This window comes from Heliangelus exortis, chromosome 1, assembly GCF_036169615.1.
Source record: "Heliangelus exortis chromosome 1, bHelExo1.hap1, whole genome shotgun sequence".
In the NCBI taxonomy this organism is placed as follows: Eukaryota; Metazoa; Chordata; class Aves; order Apodiformes; family Trochilidae; genus Heliangelus; species Heliangelus exortis.
Genome location: NC_092422.1, coordinates 92,577,931 through 92,604,039, shown reverse-complemented (window position 1 = coordinate 92,604,039; position 26,109 = coordinate 92,577,931). Strand labels below are relative to the sequence as shown.

General features: G+C 43.7%; 1 protein-coding gene across 4 annotated transcripts in view; it reads right to left on the bottom strand.

Moving 5' to 3' along the window:
- The window catches only part of TIAM1 (TIAM Rac1 associated GEF 1), a 193,556-nt gene that overhangs the window by 99,096 nt on the left and 68,351 nt on the right, over positions 1 to 26,109 (bottom strand). For 2 of the 4 annotated variants that reach the window (XM_071754665.1, XM_071754684.1), the window contains exon 1: positions 21,943 to 22,050. The exons of 1 other annotated variant lie outside the window; for it this stretch is intronic. In XM_071754665.1, the coding sequence (XP_071610766.1) occupies positions 21,943 to 22,027 (85 nt within the window). In that variant the 5' untranslated portion in view covers positions 22,028 to 22,050. Of the gene's footprint in view, positions 1 to 21,935; positions 22,051 to 26,109 lie in introns of those variants that run through there. One more of the 4 variants, XM_071754674.1, reaches the window with a different exon arrangement.

Genomic DNA, 26,109 nt, shown 5'->3' with positions numbered 1-26,109 from the left:
CAGTGAACAACAAGGGAAGAAATGGGAACCCAAATTAAATGCAATACAGGCTGTGGCTCACTACACTGATAGCTTTCTCTAACAAGATGACCCATTTTCCAGGGGGAACTACTGTTTAAGTGAACGATGACAAAAACTGGCATAGGAATTACGATATGCATAAAAACTTTGCAAAGAGGTTGTGCTGAAAGGAGATTTTTCTCAAGGGGTCAGGTTTTTTAACATTTTTTGTGATGACACAATAAGGAAAAAAATGTAACAGTAACTTGTGCTGATGACACAAAGGTAGAAAAACTCACAGTACAGAAGAGACCTTTTGTCTGGTATTGATCCCAAAAGACTATAAAAATTACAAAAAAGCAAATGGAATCAAAAGATGCACCAAGCAAGACTTGCCCAGCAGAAACAGAAGGGAACATTGCCACAGAAGACATTGACCTCATCCGAAAAAGCACACGCAATCCTTGTCAGCTATGCCAAAGGTTAATACAGGCCAGACTACCTTCAGATCTGCAAGGCAGACACAATGAAGCATAAAGATTCACTCTGAGAGGCAAAAACAACAAGCCTGTCTCATGTGGCAAAACAAGAGCCTGTAAAAGGACATGATTTATGTTCACGGGCAGAAAAGGGTCAGTTAAAAAAAAAAAAAAAAATCATAAATTCAAATAGCTGTATTCATAGTAATTTCATCCTGACAAAACAAGTAAGGCAAGGTTAAAAAAAACCAGACTGCGCCTTCCTCTCTCTCCCTCTCCCCTTCACAAATGGCCTCAAGTCAGGCAGCAGTTCCTGGTACTCATCTCGGAGAGACCTGCCTAAAAGCACCCACCCCCAGTGAGTGCCTGAGATCTCCTGGGACATGAGAGATCCACAGCAGGCAGGTCCCCACTGTTCCAGTGTGAGCTGGCCTACGGAGCTGCAGGAGCAAGCCAGGGTGATTTCTCTCTCAGATGTGTTTTAATGGACAAGGACTGAAAGAGTTTTGAATGATAATTTTTCTTAGACACATTAAGCTTTGCCTCTAGAATAACAAAATCGTAGCCAAATGGACACAAGTGTGCAGCAAAGAGGCAGTTCTGTGCTTCAAGAAAACACAGGGGATCCTGCTGGGTTGTTCAGGAGACTGTCCCTGTCCTGGATTTCACTGACCAACTTTGGTGGGATCCATGGACTGCAGCTGCACCAAAGAAGACAATGTGTCCTTTCAAAAGATTTGAAATTTAAGCTGTTCCTGACTAATATGAAAAAAGTAGCAAAGTGATGCTGCTGGACTAATCCTTCAGTTTGGCAGGCACACTATTTGGTTCAAGTTCTCCTCTGGCTCTGCAAACTATGGGCAATAAAAATAAAATGTTGTCGATGGCACACATAAGCTACCTGTAATTAGTGCAAAGCCAGCACTGCCAGATGACCAGCTGTGGGTCTTGTACCTTTGAGCTCCTGACATTCTACACAGCAGATTGCCAAAAAAGAGCTTTAGTTTTCTCCTTTTGAAATTAATTCAAAAGTATCTCCAGAGAAGAAGCAAGGAGAGGTGTTCCAAATCCTAGGTGGGAATTTTCCAGTACCAGGCTCTCACTTTCTCTAAGTGCCTCAATATTTAAACATCATATGAAAAGCATAAGCAACTAATTACAAGACAAACTGAAGACAACTGTTTCAGGAACATCCGATACTGTAGTAACTTAAGAAAGCCTCCTGCAAAACTGCTTCCCACAATAGAGGTGGAAAATTGAGATTTTAGTCTCACCAGACTTTCACCTGGACCTCCCTGGTTTTGGAGGAATGACATCCTCTTGGATACAAGATGGGAAGCAGCATGTGGGTCCACGCACATGTGCAGGGGTGAGAGTAGGAAAGCTACTCTCTCTGTTTTCGTAGTCTATCTGAAAAAATAAGTTTTCAGATGAAAACACTGAACGTGTTTAAGTCAGACCTGTAGTTGTAGTGATCAATCAGAGCCTCAGATCCTGCCGTGCATCTGCCTAATTCTGTCTGGGAGCTCCAACAACGCAGTATCCCTTGACTACAGCCCTCTACGGCTCATAACCGACTTGAGTTTCACAACTGTCTCAAACTCACAAACCACATTTCAGTGAATAAACCATTCATGAGTAAAGAAAAATTGACTGCCTAGCCCAAAGTGAAATACTACTGGAAAGTCATTCAGTAGAGCTATTTATTAGAGAGAGCACTACAGATGCTGCCCTACTGAAGCACAACCAGAGCACTGGTGGAAAACTGCTTACTGTCAGCTCTGGTTCAATGCCTTTTTTTTTTTTTTAATAAAAGATGGTCACTAATAAAATGTTCTGCCTTAACATTTATATGAAGAATATTTTTCTTACCCGTAGCAGTTACTATGGGGTATAGTCACATAAATGAAATATGATATGGTGCTAAAGCATTAAGTGGGATTTTTTTTAGAAATTCTAGAGTATGCATCAGAAATGCAAACTTCTTATTAAACAATAGATGTATCTCTTAAAATATGCCAGGTTGGTGAAATATCAGCCACGCCATCAAGCTAAGAAACACAGTAAATTTATGCAGTACTTGGTATTTTCAGCAGTAGTAAGTGTCATTCCGTCACTTTAATGCTTCACATTGGTATGTAGCCCAAAATAGTCCTAAAAGAAAATAACCCGTGTCCTCTCTAAATTTAAAGAGTGGTAGATGATTTTAGTAGCTGAGAAAACTACTGATATTTTCCGTGGCATCATTCCCAGCTCAAATGAAAACAAAAATAGCAGTAAATGTACACATGGTGTATTTGTGGACACACTGACCATATTCACCAATGCCCACATTACAAGTAAATTATTCAGCCCACCTGAGCTCACGACAGTTCCTGAATTCACGTGAATGGCATCTGTCCCACACAGGGAGCAATCACCAAGCTGCAGGAAAGACCACACTTTCCCAACAATTTCCCAGAACTGTTTTTTTGTGCATTCACACAGCCCCCATTGTGTTCCTGGAGAAAGTAACTTTTTTTTACTCCAATGGGTGTTAAAAATAGTATCAGGGAGCCTGAATTTCAGTCCTCTTGAAAGCCACGTTTCCTCCCTCCTGTGCCAAAGCCACCACAAGAGGTGACTCTCCAGTGCCTGCCATTCCATCAGCCGCCGCAGCCTCACCCTATCTCCACACTGATCCTACAGACCTAGGACAAAAGGAGTACCATATTTTTTGCACTGAGTGGACTATACCTCAAAGACAAAGAAGAGACTACTGCCATTTTAAAGGAGAATTTTAAAGGGAAGCCCTTTAAAGAGGGGCCAAAAGAGAGAAGCGAAGGACACAGTTACAATTGAGCTAAACAAAGATTCCTTGGTTCTGAAGTTCTGCACCAGCCTTTGCACCTCTTTTTGGAAGAGGTTCAGAGGCCTTTATCGTGGAAGTTTTCAGATTGCTGGTATAGTCTGCCATACAGATGCTCTGGCAACCTCTGAATGTTTTGCCATCAGAGACAGTCTTCTCACCTTAAGAGATCACCTTATCATTGAGCACTGACAGGGTACAAATTCCTTCAAGTTACCACAGAGTGAAATGAAAATATTTCAAATGCAATTCTCTCCTCCACTTGTTTACTTGGGTTTTTTTTTCCCCCACCACTTTTCAGAGTCAACATACATACATGAAAAGTGAAGGAGACGGAAAAAACAAGCCAGTAATTTGCATTTTACCATTTACAGTTTTCACCAACTCCTATAAAATCTTTCTTTAAAAGTTACCTTAAAGTTTCTTTAGAAGTACATTAATGAAGGAAAGACAGCTCTGTGTAATGCAGGAATCAAAGTGAAGTCTCAAAACTGAGGCCCAATCCATGTTACAAATATTTGCCAGCACAGTTATGTCAGTCACAAATGTGATGGGGCACGACCTCTCATTATGCCTGCAGAGGCCAACGCAGTTAGAGCAGCAAAACTGTGACATGACTTATAGTAACACTTTTTTTTTATTATTTTATTTCCCAAAAGAAAACAAGGCTAGAATAAGCTCTTCTAACAAAAGTGCTCTTTTGCTGGTGTAAGTGCCAGCCGTGGGAAGGCTTTGCACTGCTGCAAGGAGGCTGTGCTGGAGCACCACCCCAGCAATGCGCTGTTAACACCTATCTGGCCTTGCTGCACCTCACTCTTGCCCTCATCAACACCATGACTTTCTTCTTTGCCTCACACACATAACTTTCACACCAGCTTGCTAGAAGGGGGGAAAAGTGTCTTTTTACTCTCTTGGACCCTGTTGCATAAAACCTGGCTTGCTGCAACGCACTGCAAGACAAACATTCTTCTTTTTTTAGTGATACTCCAGCCCTCTCTTCTGCGAGGCTGCCAGCTGCTGGCTGCACCATGGGTGGGCAGAAACCTCAGGTCTGTCAGGGGAAGAAGAAGTGTTTCCCTCCACAGTGCTGACACCATCCTTTTCTTCAAAAGGAAGCTGTTGAGCTTATGCATATCGGTCTCACTTGGAACAAGCCACCACACGAGTGATCCGGCAAGCTTCCTGCCTGCAGAAATAGCAGCCCTCTTAAACGCCTTGCCCAACAGCCTTAGTGAAATCAGTGGAAAATTAATTAAATGGGCTCTGGATCAGGCCTCCGAAGGAGTAATGAGGTTTGAAGAGTCACACACAAAAGAAAACGAAACACCCGGCTTCCACTGTTGCTGAATTGCAATGGGAAGCTCTTCTTTGCCTCACACACATAACTTTCACACCAAAAAGTAAAAAGCAAAAGGGAGCAAAGAACAGAAGGGGAAAAAAATCTTAGAGAAATGAGATGCTATTTCTCTGGCTTTTCTAGAAAACATCTCCTCTGTGGCCACTTTTAGCACTCCATTCTTTGGCCCACAGTCCTCTCACCAGCTGCACCTGAGACTATAAAGCCAGTTCTGCTCAGGCCTCTCTCACAGGTTGTCACACCAGGATTTGACTGGGGAAAGGCTCCTTTTCCTCCTCCTCTTTCTCCCCTTCTCCCTCCTCTGGCCGAGGAGATCCAGCATCCCCAGTGAGGGGGAGGAGGAGGAAGCAAAGGCAGTGTCAGGCAGCTCTGCTGCTCTCCCCAGATGCCAGCTCCTGGCATAATCCCAAGACAGCACATCCCACTTTCACATTTGAAAAATTAAAATAAAAATTAAAATTAAAAAAGGGCAGGCATCCTTCAAAGGAAACTCACAGTAAGCATATTGAAAAGACCCTTGTTAATACCTTAGAATTTTTATTTTAAATACCTGAAATTACCGCAGCAGTTATGCTCAGGCAGGGAAGCCAAAAAGCAGCCACTCTTGCTCTTCTGCAAGTTTTCATCATTTTAAACTTTTATGAACCAAACAAAGGCAGCATGGGCTCGAGAAAAAACATCCTTCCTTCCAGCCCATCTCTGTAGGATCCACTACACTGTCCTCCTGGTGACATCCACAAGGCTGCAATTAGCTACTAGAATTTCTGTAATCTTATATACTGTAGCAAAGAGTAAGTCCATTAACTGTGACATTATTGTGGGATTTCTGTCAGTTCATTTGTTACAGAAGCTTCTATTTATAAAAGATATAGAAACCTGACAGTCTTCCTTTGTTTGCCATGCTTCAGACAGATTCACCCACTTTCAAGGTTCATTTCAGGTTTAATTATTAAATTAATAATTATGCACACGGCCAGTTAATCCCTTTTAAAGACAATAAAAACTTTTGAAGAGTAACTTAATGTTAAATACAAGTGTGACATTCCTCCAAGCATCACTCAAATTCCCACTGCACCAATTACTACACGGGATGATGCTTAGCCTGACCACTTATCAGCATAGCAGGTCGCAAGGGAAAAGTAATTTAAACCAGCCATGTCTACAAGAGTTTTGAAATGAAACAAATACACTACTACAGCGATGGCTGGAAATGTGGTCTGAGGGAAGTTTCTACCACTCCCGTTGGTGCTGAGCTCTGCCTTACCCTGAAAAGTCTGAGTGATTTCACTGAACTGAAGGACAGGGGGAAGAAAGTGGCTTTTGGCACAGACCTCATTCTCTGGGGTGGGGTGATGGGGTAGAGACCCCTGCACGGCCCAGCCTGGCAACTGAGGGGTCAACATTAAGAACCACGGTGAGAAGGGGGTGCAGACTCCTGGGATGGGGACAGGGACAAGCAACAGCACTCCTGATGGGTGCCAGCACTGCTCATACCAGGGCTGCTTATGTGCTACAGGCAAAGCAAAGGGGAAAGCTGCCCCTCGACCACCTTACCCCTCTCTGTCTCCAAACAGAGGCCAGGCAGCAGACCCTGCAGGAGAGGGAAGCCAATAAAAGAAGCCAGACACAAGGTTTGGCATGTCTTATCTACGCCCAGCTGTGGGAAAGGAGGGAGGCACTCAATTATCACTTCTCACACAGGTTTTAACATGCCTGAATGCATTCTCTGCCTCTTAAAAAAGAAAGAAAGAAAAAAAAGAGAAAAAAAAAAAAGAGAAACAAACAAAAACAAAACAAAAAAACCAAACCATTAAAAGGAATGTAAAATCATTTTTTCAGGGTACCTTTCTGCTCCAGCTTGCATTGTTTGCCCCACCATATATTTTTCTTAGCACATGACTTGCAAAACATTTTGCCAAATGGGCACCTCAAACATTTCAAGGGAAACTGCTTCCCCTGGTCCTACTGGCTATCAGACAGCTGCTTTGTTGGCAGCTTCCATACAAACAAGAAAAAAAGCCCCAGTGAAATCTGAACACAGAGGGGAAATTAAAAAAAAACTGTTTACACAGGAGATGCAGGAAGCTCCAGCCCAAACATGCATCCAAGTGCATCCCAGACTGATGGCTTCAGGTTTTTGATCAAACCACTCCTGTGGTGCCTGGAGGAAATATGTATATAACATGCTGGAATCATTTTGTAGAATCTACTGAAACACCAACAAAACCTACCTGCATGGCTCTAACCAATACTGCAACATGGAGATGTGTATGCTGGCAGGGGGAAAAAAAAAAAAATCTTCACAAGTACAGTTTAGTTGTGGGCAAGCAGAAAGCCACACCAGCTCTCTGCTGAGTAACCCAAGTGCATCTTTCACAGCCACTCAGAAAACCTGATGCTGAATTTGACGTACAAAGGACTGAGAAAAACCCAGACCATGAGGACACTGATGAGATCCGGAATATTGGAATGGGAGGGGAAAGGAAAGGGATTGTAGTTAATCTTCCTAATGAGCGAAAAGGCTGGGAAAACTCTAGGAAGGTTTTGTGTGGGGACTTATACGTGCTTGCAGAAGCTCCACAAGATTATTAACCTGCTTTTCTTACAACACCACACATAAATACCTGATTTTAGGGCACAGGGCCAACAACTTTTTAAGTTTGTGCTCAATAGTTCCATTTTTAACTTCCTCCTTAAAGCCTGACTTCCAACCACATTTTGAAAAGGAAACGAGTCCTATACTTGTCTTAACAAGTGGGCAACACCTGCTCTGGCACTTGGTTTAACTGTATTGTTTGGGGCTTTGGTTTTGTTTTCTGAAGCCCAACCTAACAGGCCTAACATAACCTGTTTCAGGAATAAGAGAAAGAAAAGGCTTCATTCATTCATTCCTTTGTTTTCAGGAAACTTATCCTAACATTTCTTAGTCAGTACAACATGAAAAATGCAGAAAATGCAAACATAGGTGGGATGGTGCTTCAAAGGGAAAAGGTACAAGGCTGCTTTGGTTTCCAGTTTCTTTTGACCTAGCCTATATTCTGAGATACTGCTCTATCATCAAGAGACCTTTTTACTGGAATTTCTAACAAGCAGAGGAAATACAGCAGAAAACTGCTTGCCAAGTGCAGTTTGTTTATGCAAGATTCCCAGAATCCATCTTCTTTTCCCCCACAGAAATCTGGTGTCCACTCACAAGGAAGCTATTTAAATGCTACAATGAGACCTGAGCAAAGCTTGGTACTGTAATGGAAGTTGGCTCCCACCAGACTCAAGGGATGTTTTTATAAGAACACTCACGTGACTCAATTTAAGTATTGTCCCACAGTGATACACTAAGGTCACTATTTCAGATAATACCCTGACACATAACTTTATTAAAAGGAACAAGTTTTAAAAATTATGCAGAATTCCAGACAGAATTAACATATAATTCAAGCAAGCACCTTGAAGCATAGATCAGTGCAAAATAAGGATTACTAGCACATCTATTGGCAATGAAGTCATCCCCAGGCTAGCATTTTTTCCAAGGAACTTTCAGATGAAGATTAATGGAGACAGGAGGACAGCTCTCAGTTTAACCTGTCAGTTAGTGACTTTGGACTAAATTGAATTATGAATTGTTGATCCCATAAGAATGCTACTTAAACATTTACTTGCAGTGTACGTTGCTTACAACACTATCCATCAAACTAAAACAAAATTTTATTTTTTTTTTTTTTGTCTGCTGGGGTTGATTTTGCCCAGTTAATTCATTAATGGAGCTTGAGGGAAATATTCAGAAGAATGCCACATGGTGTGAACAGATAAATAAGGCATACAGCTGTATATATTTACTGACTTAGCTTGTATTTAAGGCAAGCATTAAATAACAAAACTAAACATCTAAAAAAAAAATCACCCTAACATAAAATTAAAAAAAATGGCTGTTAATTTTGTTAATTCCTTTGCTGTTCCAAGTGCTAACAGGTCAATAAATTCCTACAGCAAGGATTTGATTTTCCTGCACTACCTGGATGGAGGTATGTGAGCGACAATGTGAAACACTAAAGCCAGAGTGGGCTGAGTCACAGGAGTGATGTCTCCAACCCCCATGCTCCAGTGCCTCAGCAGCCTGTCCAGTGGGTTTTGTCCATGGGAATCCAGGGGATAAGAAGCAGCATGGCCAAAGCTGCTACAGTAAACAGCACACTGCCCACAGATTTCTTTTAAGGGATCCACACCTCTGCTGGGAGAGCTTTTTCTGTACTGACCAATGTGTGACCGATTTTAAGGCACTGACCAAAAGGTGCTGAAAGCCACAGCACAAAAGTACAGGCTATGCACACTGGGATGGATTTGAATTTGCATATAGAGAAGAATAAATCAGGACAAATCACATTCAGTATCATGACAGCTAATAATAAAAATTTTAATTTAGCTTGACATGATATCAAATTTGACATCCTGGACCAGAGTAACCACGAAGTTGTGATTGATATCACACAAACTAACTTGATGCTTAGGTACCCTAATATGTTAGAGCAGTCTTAAGTAAAACCTCAAAATTCTACCAATATTTTCCAAATCCATTTAGATGGAAAAACACCAATGCAACAGCCATGCAGCTTTTCCAAGGAGATTACAGTGCCTTTCATGAAAGAAGCCAGGAAGCAATTCTACATGCCAAGTCAGTAAACACATTTAGAATTAGAAGGGTGATAATTCCATTTTTAATCAGGAGAAATGGCAAAAATAATTAAAAACTAATAATTGTTATGGAAACTCAGCTGAAACATTTGTTGATTTTAAATTAAAATAGTCTTCCATTAGACTAGTTGTATTTAGAATATTTTCAAAACTCTTACTAAAAAAAAGCACTTAAATTTATTGCATTTTTATCAAAAAGAATAACCTATAGGACTTGGAAGAAAAAAATGGTATAGCTATATGGATTACTCTGCTGCAAAAGAAAAACACTGTGTTAGCTCCATCAAAAACATCTAAAAAAACTTAATCACATCTTTCAAGTGAAGTTCAAAATACTACAAACAAAACCATTACTAGAATAAAAGTTAGATTATACAGTATTTTCTTCCTTCTCCTCACTTAAGTTTTGTGATAGACTCATAGAACAGTTTGAATTGGAAGAGACTTTGAAGATCACCCAGTTCCAACCCCCCTGCATGGGCAGGGACACCTCCCACCAGACCAGGTTGCTCAAAGCCCCATCCAACCTGGCCTTCAACACTGCCAGGGAGGCCAGGGTGTGGGGACAGAGCTTCTCTGAGCAACCTGCTCTGAGCAACTTCTTCCAGTTTCTCACCATCTTTGCAGTAAAGAATTTATTCCTAATGTCTAGCTTAAATCTCCCCTCTTTTCCAGTGTAAAGCCATTCCACCTTGTCCTGTCACTACATGTCCTTACAAAAAGTCCCTCTCCAGCTTCCCTGTAGACCCCCTCAGGTACTGCAAGGCTGCTATAAGGTCTCCCTGGAGATTTCTTTGCATCATCTTAGTCTTTTCACCTATTAGTGAGGGATCATAGATATTAAGAGGAGGGCTGGTTAGGGTGCAGCAGCTAAAACCAACCCCATAGGTGCACCCAAGTGCACTGCTCTGGTTTGAATTCCCCAGCACAGGCTGAGCCATTCGACTTGATGCTGTATTTCACCACCACTGCTGTAGGGGAGGTGACTTCCTAAAGAGGACCAGTAGGGACAGCTGCAGGCAGTGAGTGATTCAGTGCCCAGTTTAGTGTCCTATTACAGAAGACAACACCCTTAGCTACCTTTTCTCCTGCATTTTGAGTACCAAGTGCCAGATCCTATGGCACTGTGGCAGCTTTAGAGGCATGAAGAAACCTGAACTTTTTTTACAACATTTTTGGAAACAAAAAAAGTTGGTTCTACTGTGACTATGTAGAAAGACATATCTGCTGCTGCTGCTTAACCCCCTTTGCACAGAAAAATCTCCACTGGTGTTCTTGGTACCTCCAAAACTGACCATGCTGAAGGAGGCAAGGGAAACCTCACCATAAGTGGGGAACCTCTCGTATGGGGAGCCTAAAGACCTCCAGACATTTCCAGAGGGATGCAGTACTAGCTTATCTCCCTGGGCATCCTCATGACTTCAGAAGTTGGATGCCCAACTCCATCAGCCCTGCCCAAAGTGCATACAGATCCCTGGCAACAGCCCAAAGAAAATGGATATCTGCACCAGCCTGCGATAAGCTGGAAGCATAAATGGTCATTTAGCCAAACCCTTCCCCACAACCTCTGTAGGAAATCACAGTAACCCAACCCAGGCACACAGTTTTGCCTCCCACTCTTAGAGCTCAAGTTCTTCCCATACATTTATGTTTAATCTTTTGATCGCTATTACAATGTCATAAGGAAAATAAAATAATGGCTTTCAAGTGTAGCTATTGAGATAATCACATTCAGCCAGAAACAATCAGAAAGCCCAATTCTCCAAATCTATGATTTACAGTGAAACAGCTAATAGGTAGCATTTCAAATCCCATTTTGTACTGCTGAATAAATTCAACCACGTTATACAATACTGTCCCATCAGGTAGGCCTATTTTCTGTTATTAGGCTGATGAAATAACCAGCAGTACTTACACAGGGCAGGTTCCTGGTCCTGTTGTTTTCTTTACACTTAGCAGCGTCACTTATTTTCACGTATTCAACAAGATTTTAGGCAAACAGTCAGATCAGTCATGTGGGGGATGTTTTTCAAAGAAGGGTGTGTGCCTTTAGAGCTAAGGTTCCTTTTTTCTAAATTTTTTAATTCTAGAGGATTCTTTTCAATTGCAAGCTAAGAATTTCAGCACGCAGCACTCAGGCTTTCTGACAGGTTTGTTAGTTTATTCATTTGTGAAGTGAAAGCAAAGGCTGTATCTTATAGCAAAGGTACTAGATTAAGGCTCTACTCTCAAGCTTAATTCCATGGATTCACAGGGAAGTTTCTTAAATCTCCCTGCATCTCAAATCTCCTTTTACAGATGAAGAAATTACTTTCCTGTATCACTGAAATAGAGTCAGAATTAATCCATTTATATAGGGTGAGATGCTCAAGCAGGTGGCGTGGTGGTGACAAACAGCTAGTTAGACAGAAAGGACTGTGCTCAACACCTTATAATTTCATCAGAGAACCAAAAAACACAACATCACTTTGCTTCACATAAAAGTCATCACTAAAATGGAGTCATATACACCTCCTTAAAAGACACCAGAATTAGGCTGATATACAGACTTGTAGGACTCACTCAATTACTTTGAGATAATATTGCAGTAAATTGTAGGTCAGGCATGTTGGAATAAGAATCCCTGGCCGCTGGCATTCATCTATTAGGTTTAAAAAGGGAACTCAGATGAAGATAATCCTCTTAATGCTCTATCAGTTTTACTAGTAGAGACTCTAAAATGTGAAATTCACTCCAGCTTTAGCAAAAGAACCCAAACCATTATTTCTTTTTGCCAGCATCTCAAGCCTCAGTTTCTCAAGAGCTCCAGCTGGGAGCCTCACAGAGCTCCAGGAGCACTGACAGAATCACAGAGACTGTGGTGGGGTGGGTCCAGCATTGCACACCCAGCAGCTCCATCCAGGCAACCCTTCCATCTTCTGAAAGCCCTTTCAGTGGGAAGCAGAGAAAGTGGGTAAGTAGAGAAGCTGGACAAGCTTCCACATACATGTACTCATTTCTGAGAGAGACCTCTGGAGAATTTTACTAAAACACTCAAGTTAACAAGTTTTGGTACCTCCTGGTGCAAATTTGGTGGCGAAAAATCAAGCACTGCCAGGAAGCCATGAAGTTGCTGTCTCTCCCTTCTGTACCAAATTCCAAGTAACATTAAGATGTGACTAACACCTTTCTGCAGACTGCAGCAGGGCAAGAAATTTTATTGCTATTTAAAGAATGGATCAGTAGCTCTGGGAGGAATCAAACTTTCTAAAAGCTTTTATCTTCCCCTATTCAAATATGCTTTTTTCTTAAGAGAATTTGATAAAAGCATAACTTCAAATACCTGCTGAAAATGCCTTAATCCTTCATTTCTGTTCCTCAGTATCATATGCTCCCCAAACCCATCCTCTGTTGGATTTGTTTTACTTCTCTCTCTGCATAATCTAGGATGAAAGCATGTTACACTGAAGCTAGTGAAAGCAACAGGGGGGAAGAGGTTTAAAAAATCTGATGCCACTCCCTTAAGCAACTCATTTTGGGCTTCAGCGAGCAAAAAGTGCATTAAACATTAAAGGAATTCCTGTACAGAAATAGCTCTCTGCAGCTGGTTGGTCTCAGAAAGTTTAAAGTGAGATGTACACTCTGATGAGCAGGTTCAAGATTGCTTAAAAAGCCTGACTACCTGCAGCTTGCCTGTAGCTTCCTCTAAATGACAGGCAAGCCAAGGATGGCCAGCTGTGCTTCTCCTAAACCCACTCACTGTCTGCAGGACAGTCCCAGTGGGATGGGGGGTATGGAGCCAACTCACAGAATGCAGGGTTGGAAACAATTTCAAAAACAGGATGGTGAAGCTGCAGGCTTGTGAGAAGCATGGCAAAGCTGGACCAGGTTCTGGTGGCAAGCAGGATCCACTGCCCCCAAGCCCAGGAAACTCCCTGGAAGCTCCCCCAAACCCTGGAGCTCAGACTAAAACCCTAATCGCAGTGCAAAGGTGCATTTGTTTACAGGGGGTGGCAGGCAGGTCTATGTCTTGGAAATAAGGTAAGTTGAACCCCAAACTGACTCCAAAGGCAATGCCTCAGGCTTTTTTTTTTTCCTCCTGTAGACAACAGCTTCAGGCTAAAATAAATAAGGGTAAAATGCATGGAAATGTGCAAAGTACATTTAACAAATATCAGAAATAACTTTGTAAATGCTCATTAATTCTCAAGATTTGTCTGTGAAGAGTCATCTTCCTTTACAGAGGTACTGAGGCACCAAGCAACTATGCCTGGACTTTGGGCTGGTCATTGGTGACAGGAACTGATGATCTTCTAGTCCAACCACCAGAACACACCCCCTGCTAGAAGCAGACAACCTTCTTTATCTCTTCAGCAAATCAACACTGAAACAGACTTGAAAGTAAAATTTCTGGTGGAAAAAAGAAGAGGCAGGAAAGCAGCAAAGCCTTGAATGGAGATCAGGAACTTGAAGGTTTACTTGTATAACCTAACTCAGTGTATTTAAGTTAGTGTTATATGCATGTCTCATTAGCACAAAGCTTAACTCCCCTCCCTCCCCACAAACAAGACCACAATTGAAAAGCAACCCCTCAAAATTTGAGCTAACAACTGCCTCCACTGGCACCTCCAGAAGTAAACTAGTCTCTGAGGAACAGAATGTCATCCCTGGATAGCAACTTCATAGTTCTTTGCAACTCTACATCAACCACATACTACATAGTCCTCAGCCTTTTATTAGCATGTCATCTCCATAACTCTGCACATTTTAATACAGAAGATGTTAATTTTTTCTCTCAATAGACCTATTTTGCAGTTCTGTCTGCCTGACCACTCACTGTCTGGGAGCCGTGGTTTTTCTGGGCTCCTCCAATTAACCTTCAAAGACATCAACTTTTTTCCCCCCTGCACATTTGAACTCGACAGCAAACAAACAAACTTCAAGAAGCATTTGTTAGAGCACTTCACTGTTTACATTCACTAAAAACATTTCTCAGATATTCTACATTGTTGAATTATGCAAAAATAGCATACTCCACTGGCATACTTCCTATACATTTTACAAGCTGTTATATCAGTGGTTTACACCCACAAGGACCATGTCCTCTTAAAATGTTTTTCATCTGAGACATCATCTACCCCAATCACTTCCTGAGAAGTTGTCATGGACCCTGCTGTATTTACACTCCAGTGTAGACTGAAACCTGGGGCTGTCAGCTGCTTCACAGTCACACAAGGATATGTGAACCTTGGTCCAGAAGTTCATGCAAAGTTGTAGCTGTTTTCCATATCGTCACAGACTCAGGCTCACCCATTATTTCATTACCATTTATTTGTTGCTGGTAGGGAAGCTATACCCTGCCTTGTGCAACGGGGCAGTCCAAGCTCCCCGTCCACCCAATACTTTGGGAGAACAAGCCCACACCATCTGACAAAGGAGACCAGGAGTAAAGTGGCTCAGCCTCCTGCTTACCAGGAGGACTCACCAATGCACACATGATGAGACTCGTGCCCCTGCAGCACTGGCCAATATTCCTGATTCAGAGAGACCAGTCCCTATTTCTATCTCTCCAGCCCCATCCTGTCCCAGATCCTTGCCCTTCCCTACAGTCTGTTCACTGGTAGGTTCTGCGTGCCTTTTTATACCTTTCTCTGGAAAAGGTGATCCCAATAAGGTCAGCTGTAAGCTCCTCAGAAACATCAGGGTTTTTTGTTGCCTGTAAACCCCTGTGGGCACATCAAGGCCACAGGCAGACCGTATCCACCAAGTCTCTGTTTCCCAGTAGTCCTGCCCTCTTCTCCCAAACACACAGCTCCAGAACACCCCAGCCCTGCAGAAGTTTTCACTCTGAAAGCCACGGTCCCAGAAAACCCTTGACTTCTTTCTTTTTTCTTGCTTGGGAGCATAAATCAAAAGCTGACTGTGGTAGGTACTGTGGTTTTCTCATGCTCCTGGACAGCTGCGTTCTGCTTATTCCCGACATCACTTAATGATATTTTGAAATACAGCCTCCAGATCTCTGAGTACCTATGTGGATGTGCAACTTTGCCCACTGCTGGCCCCAAGCCTCTGCTGCAAAAGGTAAACTTCAGCTGAAAGGCATCTGGCCAGCAGACACAGCTTGCTCTGCAGCCAAGGAAGGGCTAGGGGCTCCCAGGGACATTGCCAATGGGTCCAACGTCTGCATAAAGCTCTGAATATTTTTACAAAAGCTCTGAATATAAACATATTAAACATATGTGAATATAAATACAGATTTAGCAAGTCCAAGTGCCCAAATCAACTGACTGCATCTACTTCCTCCTCAAAAATCTCCTGTTCCTTCTCATCTCTCGTTTAAAAAAAACAAAGTCCAAACTTGAGGGTATGTTCAGGTAACACATAAAGCATAAAGACCTGTTTTAAACAGTAAACAGAAACTGAAATGTCATATATTCATTCCTATGCCTCCAGGAATGACAGCTTGAAGGAGCACATCAGACTTTCCAAATTTAAAAAAAAAACAGACTGGTAAATTACAGTGATTTTTCATTCCATAACAAAGTACACACACAAATAAGTGCTTCCCAGAAAAAGATTACCAAGAAAAGCAGTAAGGATAAAACCATAAAAGCAGTGAGGAAATTAATCCCACTGGCTTTTCTGTCACAAGTTTCATTCTGCAACTTTTAACTGAACTGATTCCTGTATTCTGCCTCAAGTCTTACACCAAGGCTATGTGCATTTCTGATGCTTGCTGTCTATGCTCGCACCTCTTACAACAACACCTCACTAACTGACTCTGCAATGCCATATAAATCAACAAAAATACAACCTTCCTCCCACTTAAGGTAACAAAATATACAAAAGCACTTTCATTGTTGCCATTTTGAAAAAGGAAAAAAAAGGCTCCTTTGTTACTGTCGAAAAAAGCGTTTATTACTAATTTTTAACCAAAATAACCTTTGGCATGTATTATACATCACTTACAGTGAAAGTCATCAGATGTTTGGCAAAGGTTTCCTGTAACTACTTTAATTCCCTGAATAAACCTGCAGTGATCACTTAATAATGCCCCCCATCCCAGGAAGCCTGGGAGCACTTAATGCTTAGGCAGGGTTTACTTCACCCACCTCATGTTGTGCCACAGCATCCTTGGCTGCTGGGGGGCCTCACGAATGGGTCTCCCTCCACCAAAGGAGGTGGAAAGCGACTCAGAAACAGAGGTGAGGAGCCTCCCTGCAGCCAAGAAGCAGCAGACAACCTCTGTTTGGGTCTTCCAGGTTTTGCTGGCGCTCATGCAGAACCAGGGCACGGGTGAGGACACATCTGATCCGTTTGGAGACGAGATTTCAGCATTGAGACACAGCTTTCCCATGACTGGGATAACCCAAAAATCATCTCCTCAGACACTTGCCACAGGCACGGAGCTGGCAAGCAGCAGTCATACAGCTGACTTTTTTAAAACTCAGATTGATCACTCATGTTTACTAATTCCAGATTGGAAAGCTGATACCGCACAATGTCCTTCAACACTCGGGATTTTGGGGGTTTTGGCAATATTTATCATGGTCCCATGCAGGCTGTTAGCATGGGATACATAATTTCAGCTCCTTCCAGCTAGGTGCATTGGTTAACCTGTAAGAAGTGTGGCTATTAAGCAGTGCTGCTCAAGTGAAATTTGTTTCCTGGTTAACTATTAAATACTCCTTCCCCTGCACATCCCAGACCTTGATCAAAACCCCTCCTTCCCTGACCAGGATTTGGTCCCCTTTCCTGCCTGGGGGCTGGGAGGCAGCTGCTCCCAGCAGCTTCCCCCCTCTGTTCCTGGGGTGGCCTTGCGCAATGGGGAGTCTTTGTCTCCATTTCAATGTCTGAGGGCCTGGAGCACACTCTGAATATACCTTCCCCACCCAGGTTAATGCAAATGAATAACAAAGCCATTTTCAGCTGGGAAGCAGACAGCAAAAGGCTTATTTGTTTTCTCTCCAAGCTGAGGATTAGAGGGACCCGGCTGCAGCAACACAGAGCACTGTTTGCTCACCTGGGAAAGTCACCACATCAGGTTTCCAGAGTTTGCTAAGTAAGGTTTATAATGTGAGCTGTGAAGCCCCCTCTCACCCAAAGCCCAGCTGCTGCTAGGGTATTTTCAGTAGCCACATAGCAACACAGTGTATGGAAAGAGAGACCAACACGAGGGTGCATCTTCTAGAAATGGTGGAGGCAGGTATCAGTGCAAAATCCACATGCTTCCCTTTTTCCCCTCCCAGCTCTTCTATTTTACAGGCTCCCAAGCATCGCTTTCAGCTTCCAACAAAGTGCTATAGATGAGATGTCAGAACCTCCCTGACTCATCCATCTACAGCTACGGCTCTGTCCCGGTGCCCTATGCTACCTGCTTCTGAGCACCTTATCTTCAGAGAGGTCACTCCCAGCACCCAGGACAACTGCCCCAGTAGCTCCAACACCACCTGAAAGAGACATTTCCTAGAACACACAGCTTTGAAGCTTTGGCTCTGTGAAGCCAAGAGGACTACCCACCTCTGCCAGGCAGCTGCCTTGGTCCCCCGGCCCCTGTCTGCCCTTCAGGTAGCTGTGCAGTTCCTTATCACCATCCCCATAAACTAAAATATATCTGTGCAACAGCACTAGCACTGCAAGTATTGATAAATACAAAAACCCCACTGCTTCATACAGTACCATGCAAGATGTTTCTGCTCTTACTATCCAATATAAAATCCCCTCAAGAAGTGAGGCTTTTTCTTGCATTAATTGTATGAAACCAAGCCCACCAGCTCCAAAGGAAGGAAAAACAGAAACAGAAACACAGAGCAACTTTTCACGAGAAAAAATTTTTCCTGCATCTTCACAAACAAACAAAAGTGTTCCCACCACCATGGCCATCCACCAGCACCACCTTTATCCCCTCCCCTCTGCAGTAGGGGACACCTACTGAGTATCTTACACATTCCCTATGTCCACGAGTAATCCAAAGGCCTCATCTTCTGACAGACCCAAAACATTCCTGTCCCTGCTTGCAAACCATTGCAGCAGTATGTACATCTGCAAGGTGATTTGTGGTCAGGCCCAAGTCAGCTCACAGAGGTTCTGCTCATTAATTCAGGACAGGCACTGCTGAGTAACTCAGGTACACCTATGGCAATGCAAGGTAACGCAATTTATTTTATAGCTTGGTGGAATTGCACCAGAGCACACTTGCTGTACTCCTCCTGGCAGCATGCACACAGCTCCTGCAGCCCAACTAACACTTGGCAATTTGTTAAACTCCGCTAACATTATTGTGAGTTTGAGCTCTTAATTGCTCTGTAATCTACAACTCCAGACAATCCTAGAAAATGCAGGAGGTAAACCACTGCTGGTGTCACATGAGCTAACCTCCAACCTGCCATCCCAAATACAGCTGCAGGGAAGACCCCCAAAGGCAGTGAGCAAGAGTGGGAACTGCTGTGGGTGCTGCTGGCAGCGAGACCACTGAGCTCCCTGTGCTGGCTGCCATTTGCACCAAGGCAAGGGCTGGGCACAGAGATCCTTCACAGGACCACAGTGACCCGGGACCCCTCAGCCTGCACACACCCGGACGCACACACTGCCTAACCAGCATCCTGCTACACCTCTGAGATCATTCGTTTGCTTTGCTTTAGGAGGGCTTTTAAGCTACCTGAGAACATCACCTTCCAACTCTTATTGAGAGCCTAATTGGAAGTCTCAGAAAGCAATTACATTAAAAGCACACTGCAGTGAATCAACCAACTACTCATTTCACCTCCAGCCTCTCGCACCAGCCGCAGCACCGGCCCGTGGGGCTGCATTTCCAGGACCTGAGCTCGGAGCTGAGCACGAAGGGAGGCTTCACCCACGGGAACGAAAAACCCCCGGGAGGAAAAGGGATTTGTTACTTACCACAAATGCTCCCCCTTCCTCGTGTCCTTCAATATCATCCCATGGAGAAAGCAAACAAGCAGCAGGGAGCAAGCGTGCTGAGCCAGGGAAAACAGATCTTCACGTATTTACAGTTCAATTAAAATCTGAGATGTCGCAACCAATAAGAAGAAAAACTACACTCTAGTTCTAGAAACGCCTAAATCTTATGTGACCTATGCCTTGCAAGGCACAATAATAATAAAAATATCTATATGATGATTTCCAATTTTTTCCCTGCTTCTGCACTGTATGCAGCACAGCTGGGCTAATCCCATTTCCACTGCTCTGTATTCTGACCTCCTTAAACAACCTCGTGCTAGGATGTTAAAACACTCTAATCTATAAATAATGTATTCTCCTCATCCAGCAATGGATTACTGGGCCATAAAACTCCCTGGAACACACCACACAGTCACCAGTTTATCAAAATAAAACTGAGAAAGACATCAGTAGAGAGTTGTCCTCTTTCTTGCTGAACTCTTAAAGATTTGATGCCACCACTACTCTCACATTGGATTTCTCTTTTTTTAATAAATTGTTTAGTAGCTGGTATTTTATCCTGGTGACGTTTTTTTTTACCAGCCCACCCCCACAAGACCCCTCTCCTTTTTTTGCACTATTAATCCTCACGGTATGGCAAAAGACCAGCACCACCTAACTAATCAGACTCAAAGTGAAGTGGGAGCCATAAAGGGCCCACTGCTGCCATATGCCACTAGGCCTTGACACACACTGTAAGTCCACACCTTAGACCGAAGCCAATCTGTTATCTCAAGCAGGGAGCTCCCATTTCTGCCCCTTAATCCTGCTCCTGCTCCAGGTTCTGGCAGGAGGATGCCCAGGAATTCACTGGACCCCATGGTGGGCCAGTCCAGGTCACTCACCCTGCAGGAAACTATCTGTATTTTCCTCAGGGTTCATTTTCAGACAGCCATTACCTACAACACATGTACAACTTCATTTAAAGATAAAGAAGTTTGCTCTTAAGACCAGTGTCTAAGAGGTTTGCTTCTGCTGCTACAATGGTGCAAAACCAGTGCCTTCCCTACACCACAGATGCCAGCAGGAATCCTACCACTGATTTCCCAGGGCAAAAGCATAAAGCTCAAGCAAATCCTTAAACAATGCAAATTTGTGGTTTGGCAGATTTTTTTCTGAGAGGCATTCTGGAAAAATGAATTCTTTCTGCCTCTCTTAAAAGCAGAAGTGCACCCTTTAAAGAGCAAGTTCCCCTAGGAAACATAACCAGGCACGTCACACTTCACCACTTGATTCCTTAGCTCTGTTTGCTATGATTAACACAGCAATTTTCCACACATTTTTTGTAATGCACAGATCACTTTTAACTCCAAAAGGATTGGGGAAAACCAAGCAACCCACCGACACCTACAAAACCTGCTTCTTTCGTTCCACTGCACTAATCACATGTGAAAATTTAAATCACTCCCACAATATGAAAATGGCATCAAAGGAATTAATAGCTGCCTTGACAATGGGTTTCTGCTATATTAAACAAAATTATTAAAGCACTAACATTTCCAATAGCTACACCGTGACTTAATTCCCAAAAAAAGGTTCACATTATACTTTGCCTCTGCACAGGAGGATTACTCATGGCTGACAGGTTGCAGAGCAGCTCTGAATCAGGTCTGAACGCTACCCGTGGGAAAGAAAGCCCGTGCCCCTCAGGAAACAGAAGTCATATCCAACATTTCTCCAGCAGTCTGGAAGACAACAGGTCAGGATGGTGAGCTGGGAGAGAGGATGGCAAGCCAGCCCTTTGACAGCAGCCTGAGGAAGATCAGGGCTGGGACACAATGCTGCCGGCTTGGTTATTAGCCCTAATGCTTAGTCACAGTAATTGCAGGGCCAGGGCTCTGTACTCACATTTCCTGTCACCAACCCAAGAATTAGGCAATTTAGATTTAAAGATAGTAACCTGTATATAAAATAACTTAGTAAGCAATCACAGAAGTAACTAGGGGAAAAAGGAGCAACCTGATACAGAAAAGCTTCCCCCACAGCCTGTGCTTCTAACAGCGGAATCAGATCTTTGGCAACTGCAAGACCCCACCAAACCCAGTCCTCCCATCCTTCTTGAAAACGATGGCAGCATTGCCCTTCATAGCGTTTCAGCGTTCCCCAGCTCACAGAAACACCTAACAGAGCTCAATTCAAGTTGAAACCTTTTGTGGGGCTTATTTTCAACAATTAAAGAGCACAGCAACCTGTAATTACTGAAAATAAAGCCAGACAGCTGGAGAAGGGAAGCATCGTTAATAAGTAACATGATACTACATTTTCTCTCCTTGGGAATTTAGCTATTAAGTCCCCAGCACACATTCAATCAGTCGGAGTTTTTGGTGTCTGCAACAAAACCCACTGTGCTTCTACTATCACTGAGCAGCAACAAAAGCAAAAGCAAACAAAACTTGAGGACCTGATTAAATACAGCTCAGAGCAAGCAACATCCCCATCCACACTAGGGAAACACAGAAGTGAGGAGAATAAAGCCTTAGAGGGCTTCCTGGACACACAGCATCTTCAACAACATGGTGATGCTACACATCACAAGCACATTTTCCCAGCTTTAGCTGAGCTTCAGCTGCTCTCATTCCCACACACAATGCAAGCAAAATTTAATGTCATTTATGAAGCAGCTTACCGCTCACCATCAACAGCACAAACATCTTTGCCTGTTATACTTCCCAAGCCCCGGCTGCCTGTAACAGAAAGGAGGAAGCACCAGTGTTTCATTCCTCTTCTGCTTCAGAGTGGGTGTAACTCGTTAAGTTTCATGCTAAAATGAGATGGGTCAATTGGGTGTGTTTGAAGGTTTGGGTTTTTGCCATCCCTCCCTCCTTCCGTCCCTCCCTCTCCTGATTAATTCCTCCCATCACAGGCTTCAGATGAACTGCCATTCAGCCCGCTGGCTCCCAAATTCCTAAGGACACCCCTCCAGGTTGACTTTAACACACCAGCCTGGTGTGGTGTAAGAAGAGCCAAGAACTAAAATAGCCAGTCAACACACAGAGGTGATTTGCACATCAGCTACACATGAACCCCTTCCTCACACTCCTAAACTGCATGGTCTTTGGCATTTAATTGCGTTTTCAGGAAGCAATTCACCAGCAAGACATAAGAAACTTCTGACCTACTCTGCACCTTTAGCCACGGTCCTTGACTTCCTTCCAACCCAGAGGATTTCTCCCTGGGTATGTGTCTGGGCAGTGCTTTTGTAAGAGAATACATGTTCAAAACACACTGACAATTGCCTCCCACTAAGCCATTCACAGGTGCAAAAGTGTTTGGAGGATCAGGAAATACAGAGATTTAAAAATTACTCATGGATCTGGTTTTACTTAGTTCGCTACAACATAACTTCCCGTGGATTAGAATTTGAGCAGTAACATCTTCAAGACCAGGGCTGTTTAATGGTTGCTATAAATAAGAAATACCAATACAAAACTTAAACCAGATGTGTTTTATCTTCCGACTTTCCAAGCCTTGACTCCTACCTTGACTCCACACCATTTATATAGGAAAAGAAAAACTATTATGAAACTCTTCTCATAATAGAGTAGGACAACACAGTAACTATTTTTACAAACAGAAATCAAATTAATTAACAGATTTACAACTCTGCACGATACTTCAAAAATACAGAGTATTAAATGATAACCATATTCTTGCAGTTCTGCCTTCTGCAGCCTAGCAATGACCACAAATTGGGAAAAGGACAAAATAATCAGGAAAAGCAAAAAGAAATAAAATAGCAAAAGGTATGTACAGGAGCCCAGTTCTCCCACAGGACTATGCACACTGTTGAGCAACCACAGTGATTAAACAGTTGCAGTGAGGTTGTGGGGCTTCGCATGCCCGGGTGCTACGGATGCTGGAAGAAAGGATGGGAGGAGATGAATATTTTGGGCCAGCCAGAAACAAGATACTTGGAGAAGTGATTTGATGTGGCACTATCACTCTTACACGGCCCATTATGAGAAAGAGATGCACAAGCCGAGTTTCCTGGTACAGCAGTCAGCTTTAGCCCACTTCAAACAGCAGCCTTGGCTCAACTTTACATCTATGTACTTGCAGCATCAGATGTCTCAGATATATCTGCCCACGCTTAGAAAGCACCGGGTCCCCCCATGACCACAAGGCACTCCTGATAAGCAGCAGAGTTCTCCATCTCAACAGCAAGAAAGGGATGAAGGAAGGATGGGACCAGACACACCATTTGGCTTAGAAATCACCGAAACAATCAATCCTGAGCCTTACGATTAATTTGAACACTGACCGAGCACAACCGACAGCTTCTATTTGTGGACCAGATAGGAAAAACAAACGGGAGAAAGCCCAGGGGAATGGACTGCCTACTCCTCCAGAAGTTTTCAGCACCAGTAAGTAGTAAACCCTGAGCAGTCAAGCAGGTTCAGCAAGCCATGAGTGACTCAGAAGGCGACTGGGGCTGCTGCTACCTGCCTTGGGGTTCACTCGGGCACAGCCAGCACTCGCCACCTGCAGCCCATTCAAACAGCCCGACAGGCAGAGCCACGTTCAGAGCTCCACTGCCACCCATCCTTAATCACTGCCATCAAAATGGCTCCACCATTACGCAGAAACCGGCGTGTACCTATACGCAGGCTCCCAGAGATACAAAGCAATTACACTCCAGTCCTAAAGGAGGAACACATATGCTTACTACAACAGATCGCAAGTGATTGTCTGAAGAGTTTTTTCAGCTTTAGAGGACTTCGAGGAGACACACCCTTTTGCTGTCAGAGTTAGGTCAATTTGTATCTGTCACAGCAGTTTGTGGCATCTTTTCCTGCCAGCTTGCTGTTACCTTTAGCAAATCCCTGGCAAGGCCGGGACTCCTATCAAAACATGAACTACACGTGCCCACCCTCCCTTTAATAGCTGCTTTCAGAAAGCTTCAGTCAACCAAGTCCTAAGTCAGCAAGTCCCAGATCAGTCTCAACACCAGTGGATATTAAATCAGTGCAGATGAAAAAAAGACAAGCAGTGATTTCCCGTTCCTGTCATGACCCATAGCACTCGAATAAGAAACAGCAAGTAATAAATAGCAAGACTGATATATGGAGAGAGGTGCACAGAAGAACTGTAGGTGTTATCATGTAGCTAAGATCCAGGTTTTTTGTAGATACACCACTTGATTTGATCGATCTGGTGGTTGCTGCAGTCCCCAGAAGAGGATAGAGGGAGAGGCATGGGAAGACTTCTCCCTGGCTGTGTCAAACCTGCTCTCCTCCAAAGCTCTGCTGAGAAATGAGATGATGGGCCTGCACAGAAGCCTTCACAGGGCCCATCAGGGTCCAAACTGGAGAGATCAGGTGGCCCTGGATGCTTGGGGATGGAGTGGAGCAGACAGCTGACAACAGCCTCGCTGAGAGCCCTCCCAGGCAGTGCCATGGCTTGTCAGCTCACGCCTGCCCGCTGCAGGAGAACAGGCATTTCCAGGCCCTGGCCCCATCACCCCAGCTTGGCTGCCACATTTGGATACACCTCTTTTGATGTGGGCTTCCTCTGAAGACGTGTGAGCCAACTTGTATAAATCTTAATGCTCTCCTCTGCTAAGCAATTAGTGAAGATCTACCAAAACCTGTTTTCAGACAACTTCTGCCCAAAATGAGCTGGAGACAACCAGACCAGCTGCTGAGCTGGATCACTGGAGGGCATGTTGCCTCCAGGGACTTCCAGAAGTGGTCATCAGCGAACCCCTGCAGCTGGACAAGATCACACATTTACCCTCCCCTTCTCAACTGAATAAAGATGACACCGCTGGGAAAAGTAATTTTCTTCCAGCATTAGAAAGAGAAGTCCCAGCAACCCTCCAAGGAGTCCATAGGCTCTTCCAAATATCCAGTTGAGATGCAGAGACCCCACCACAGAGCCTGGAGGAGAAAGGTCCCCTCAACTCTGCAGAGCAGTAACTCCTCAGTGGTGGAAGGAGGGGAGAGGGACTCTCATCAGACATAAACCAAGACTGTATCCTCAGTAAAGGTATATTTATCAACCCTAATTAACATCCCAATCCCTGAGCTGCTCACACCCTGGCACACCTGCTAATTAGCACACAAGTTAATATAATTGTAACAATGGCTTATCATGTTGGGCAGAAAAATGGTTGGGAGTCACTTCAGCAGTGATTCACCCTGAGCACAGCAGAAGGTAAGATATGAAGAGCATCAGCTGTGCTTGCACAGGGCTATGCAGACCGTATCTCTTTAACTACAGGTGTCTTTACTAAGCCAAGGTGCTTCAAAAAACCATGATTTTATCTGTCTTATTTTCCACCTGTTCAAACAGATGGCCTTGGAGAAGCATCCTGTCTCCATCCTCCAGACAACTGGAGCCACACAGGGCTTTCTTCAAATCCTTATAGCCATGGTGGAGACTCCAGTGGTCCCAGCCACCATGATTATTACCTCCTTTGGTCAAGCCTGTTTCAGGACATGACCTAGAGCCCAGCAGGCACCTATCATCTGCTAAGAATGACACCAGGGGAACACCAAGGTGCTGATGCTCAACACCAGTTTTGGTGCTACTCCAAATATCCCATAACTACAGACTAATCTGGTGGCACACATAGGCACCCCAGCCCGTATTACTGTGACAGTATGTTTCTTTTTCACACAGCACTGTAAACTTCAGCCCTATAAGCGTGACCTGGGCTGCAAAGTTTAAGTCAGATCTTGCACATCACAGTGGATGATGTGTCCAAGCCATGCACTGGATTTCACCCTGGTGACCCCCCTTCCCTGGAAGCAACACCCACACTTCTTCCTGTGCATATGGCAGGACAGACTGTGACT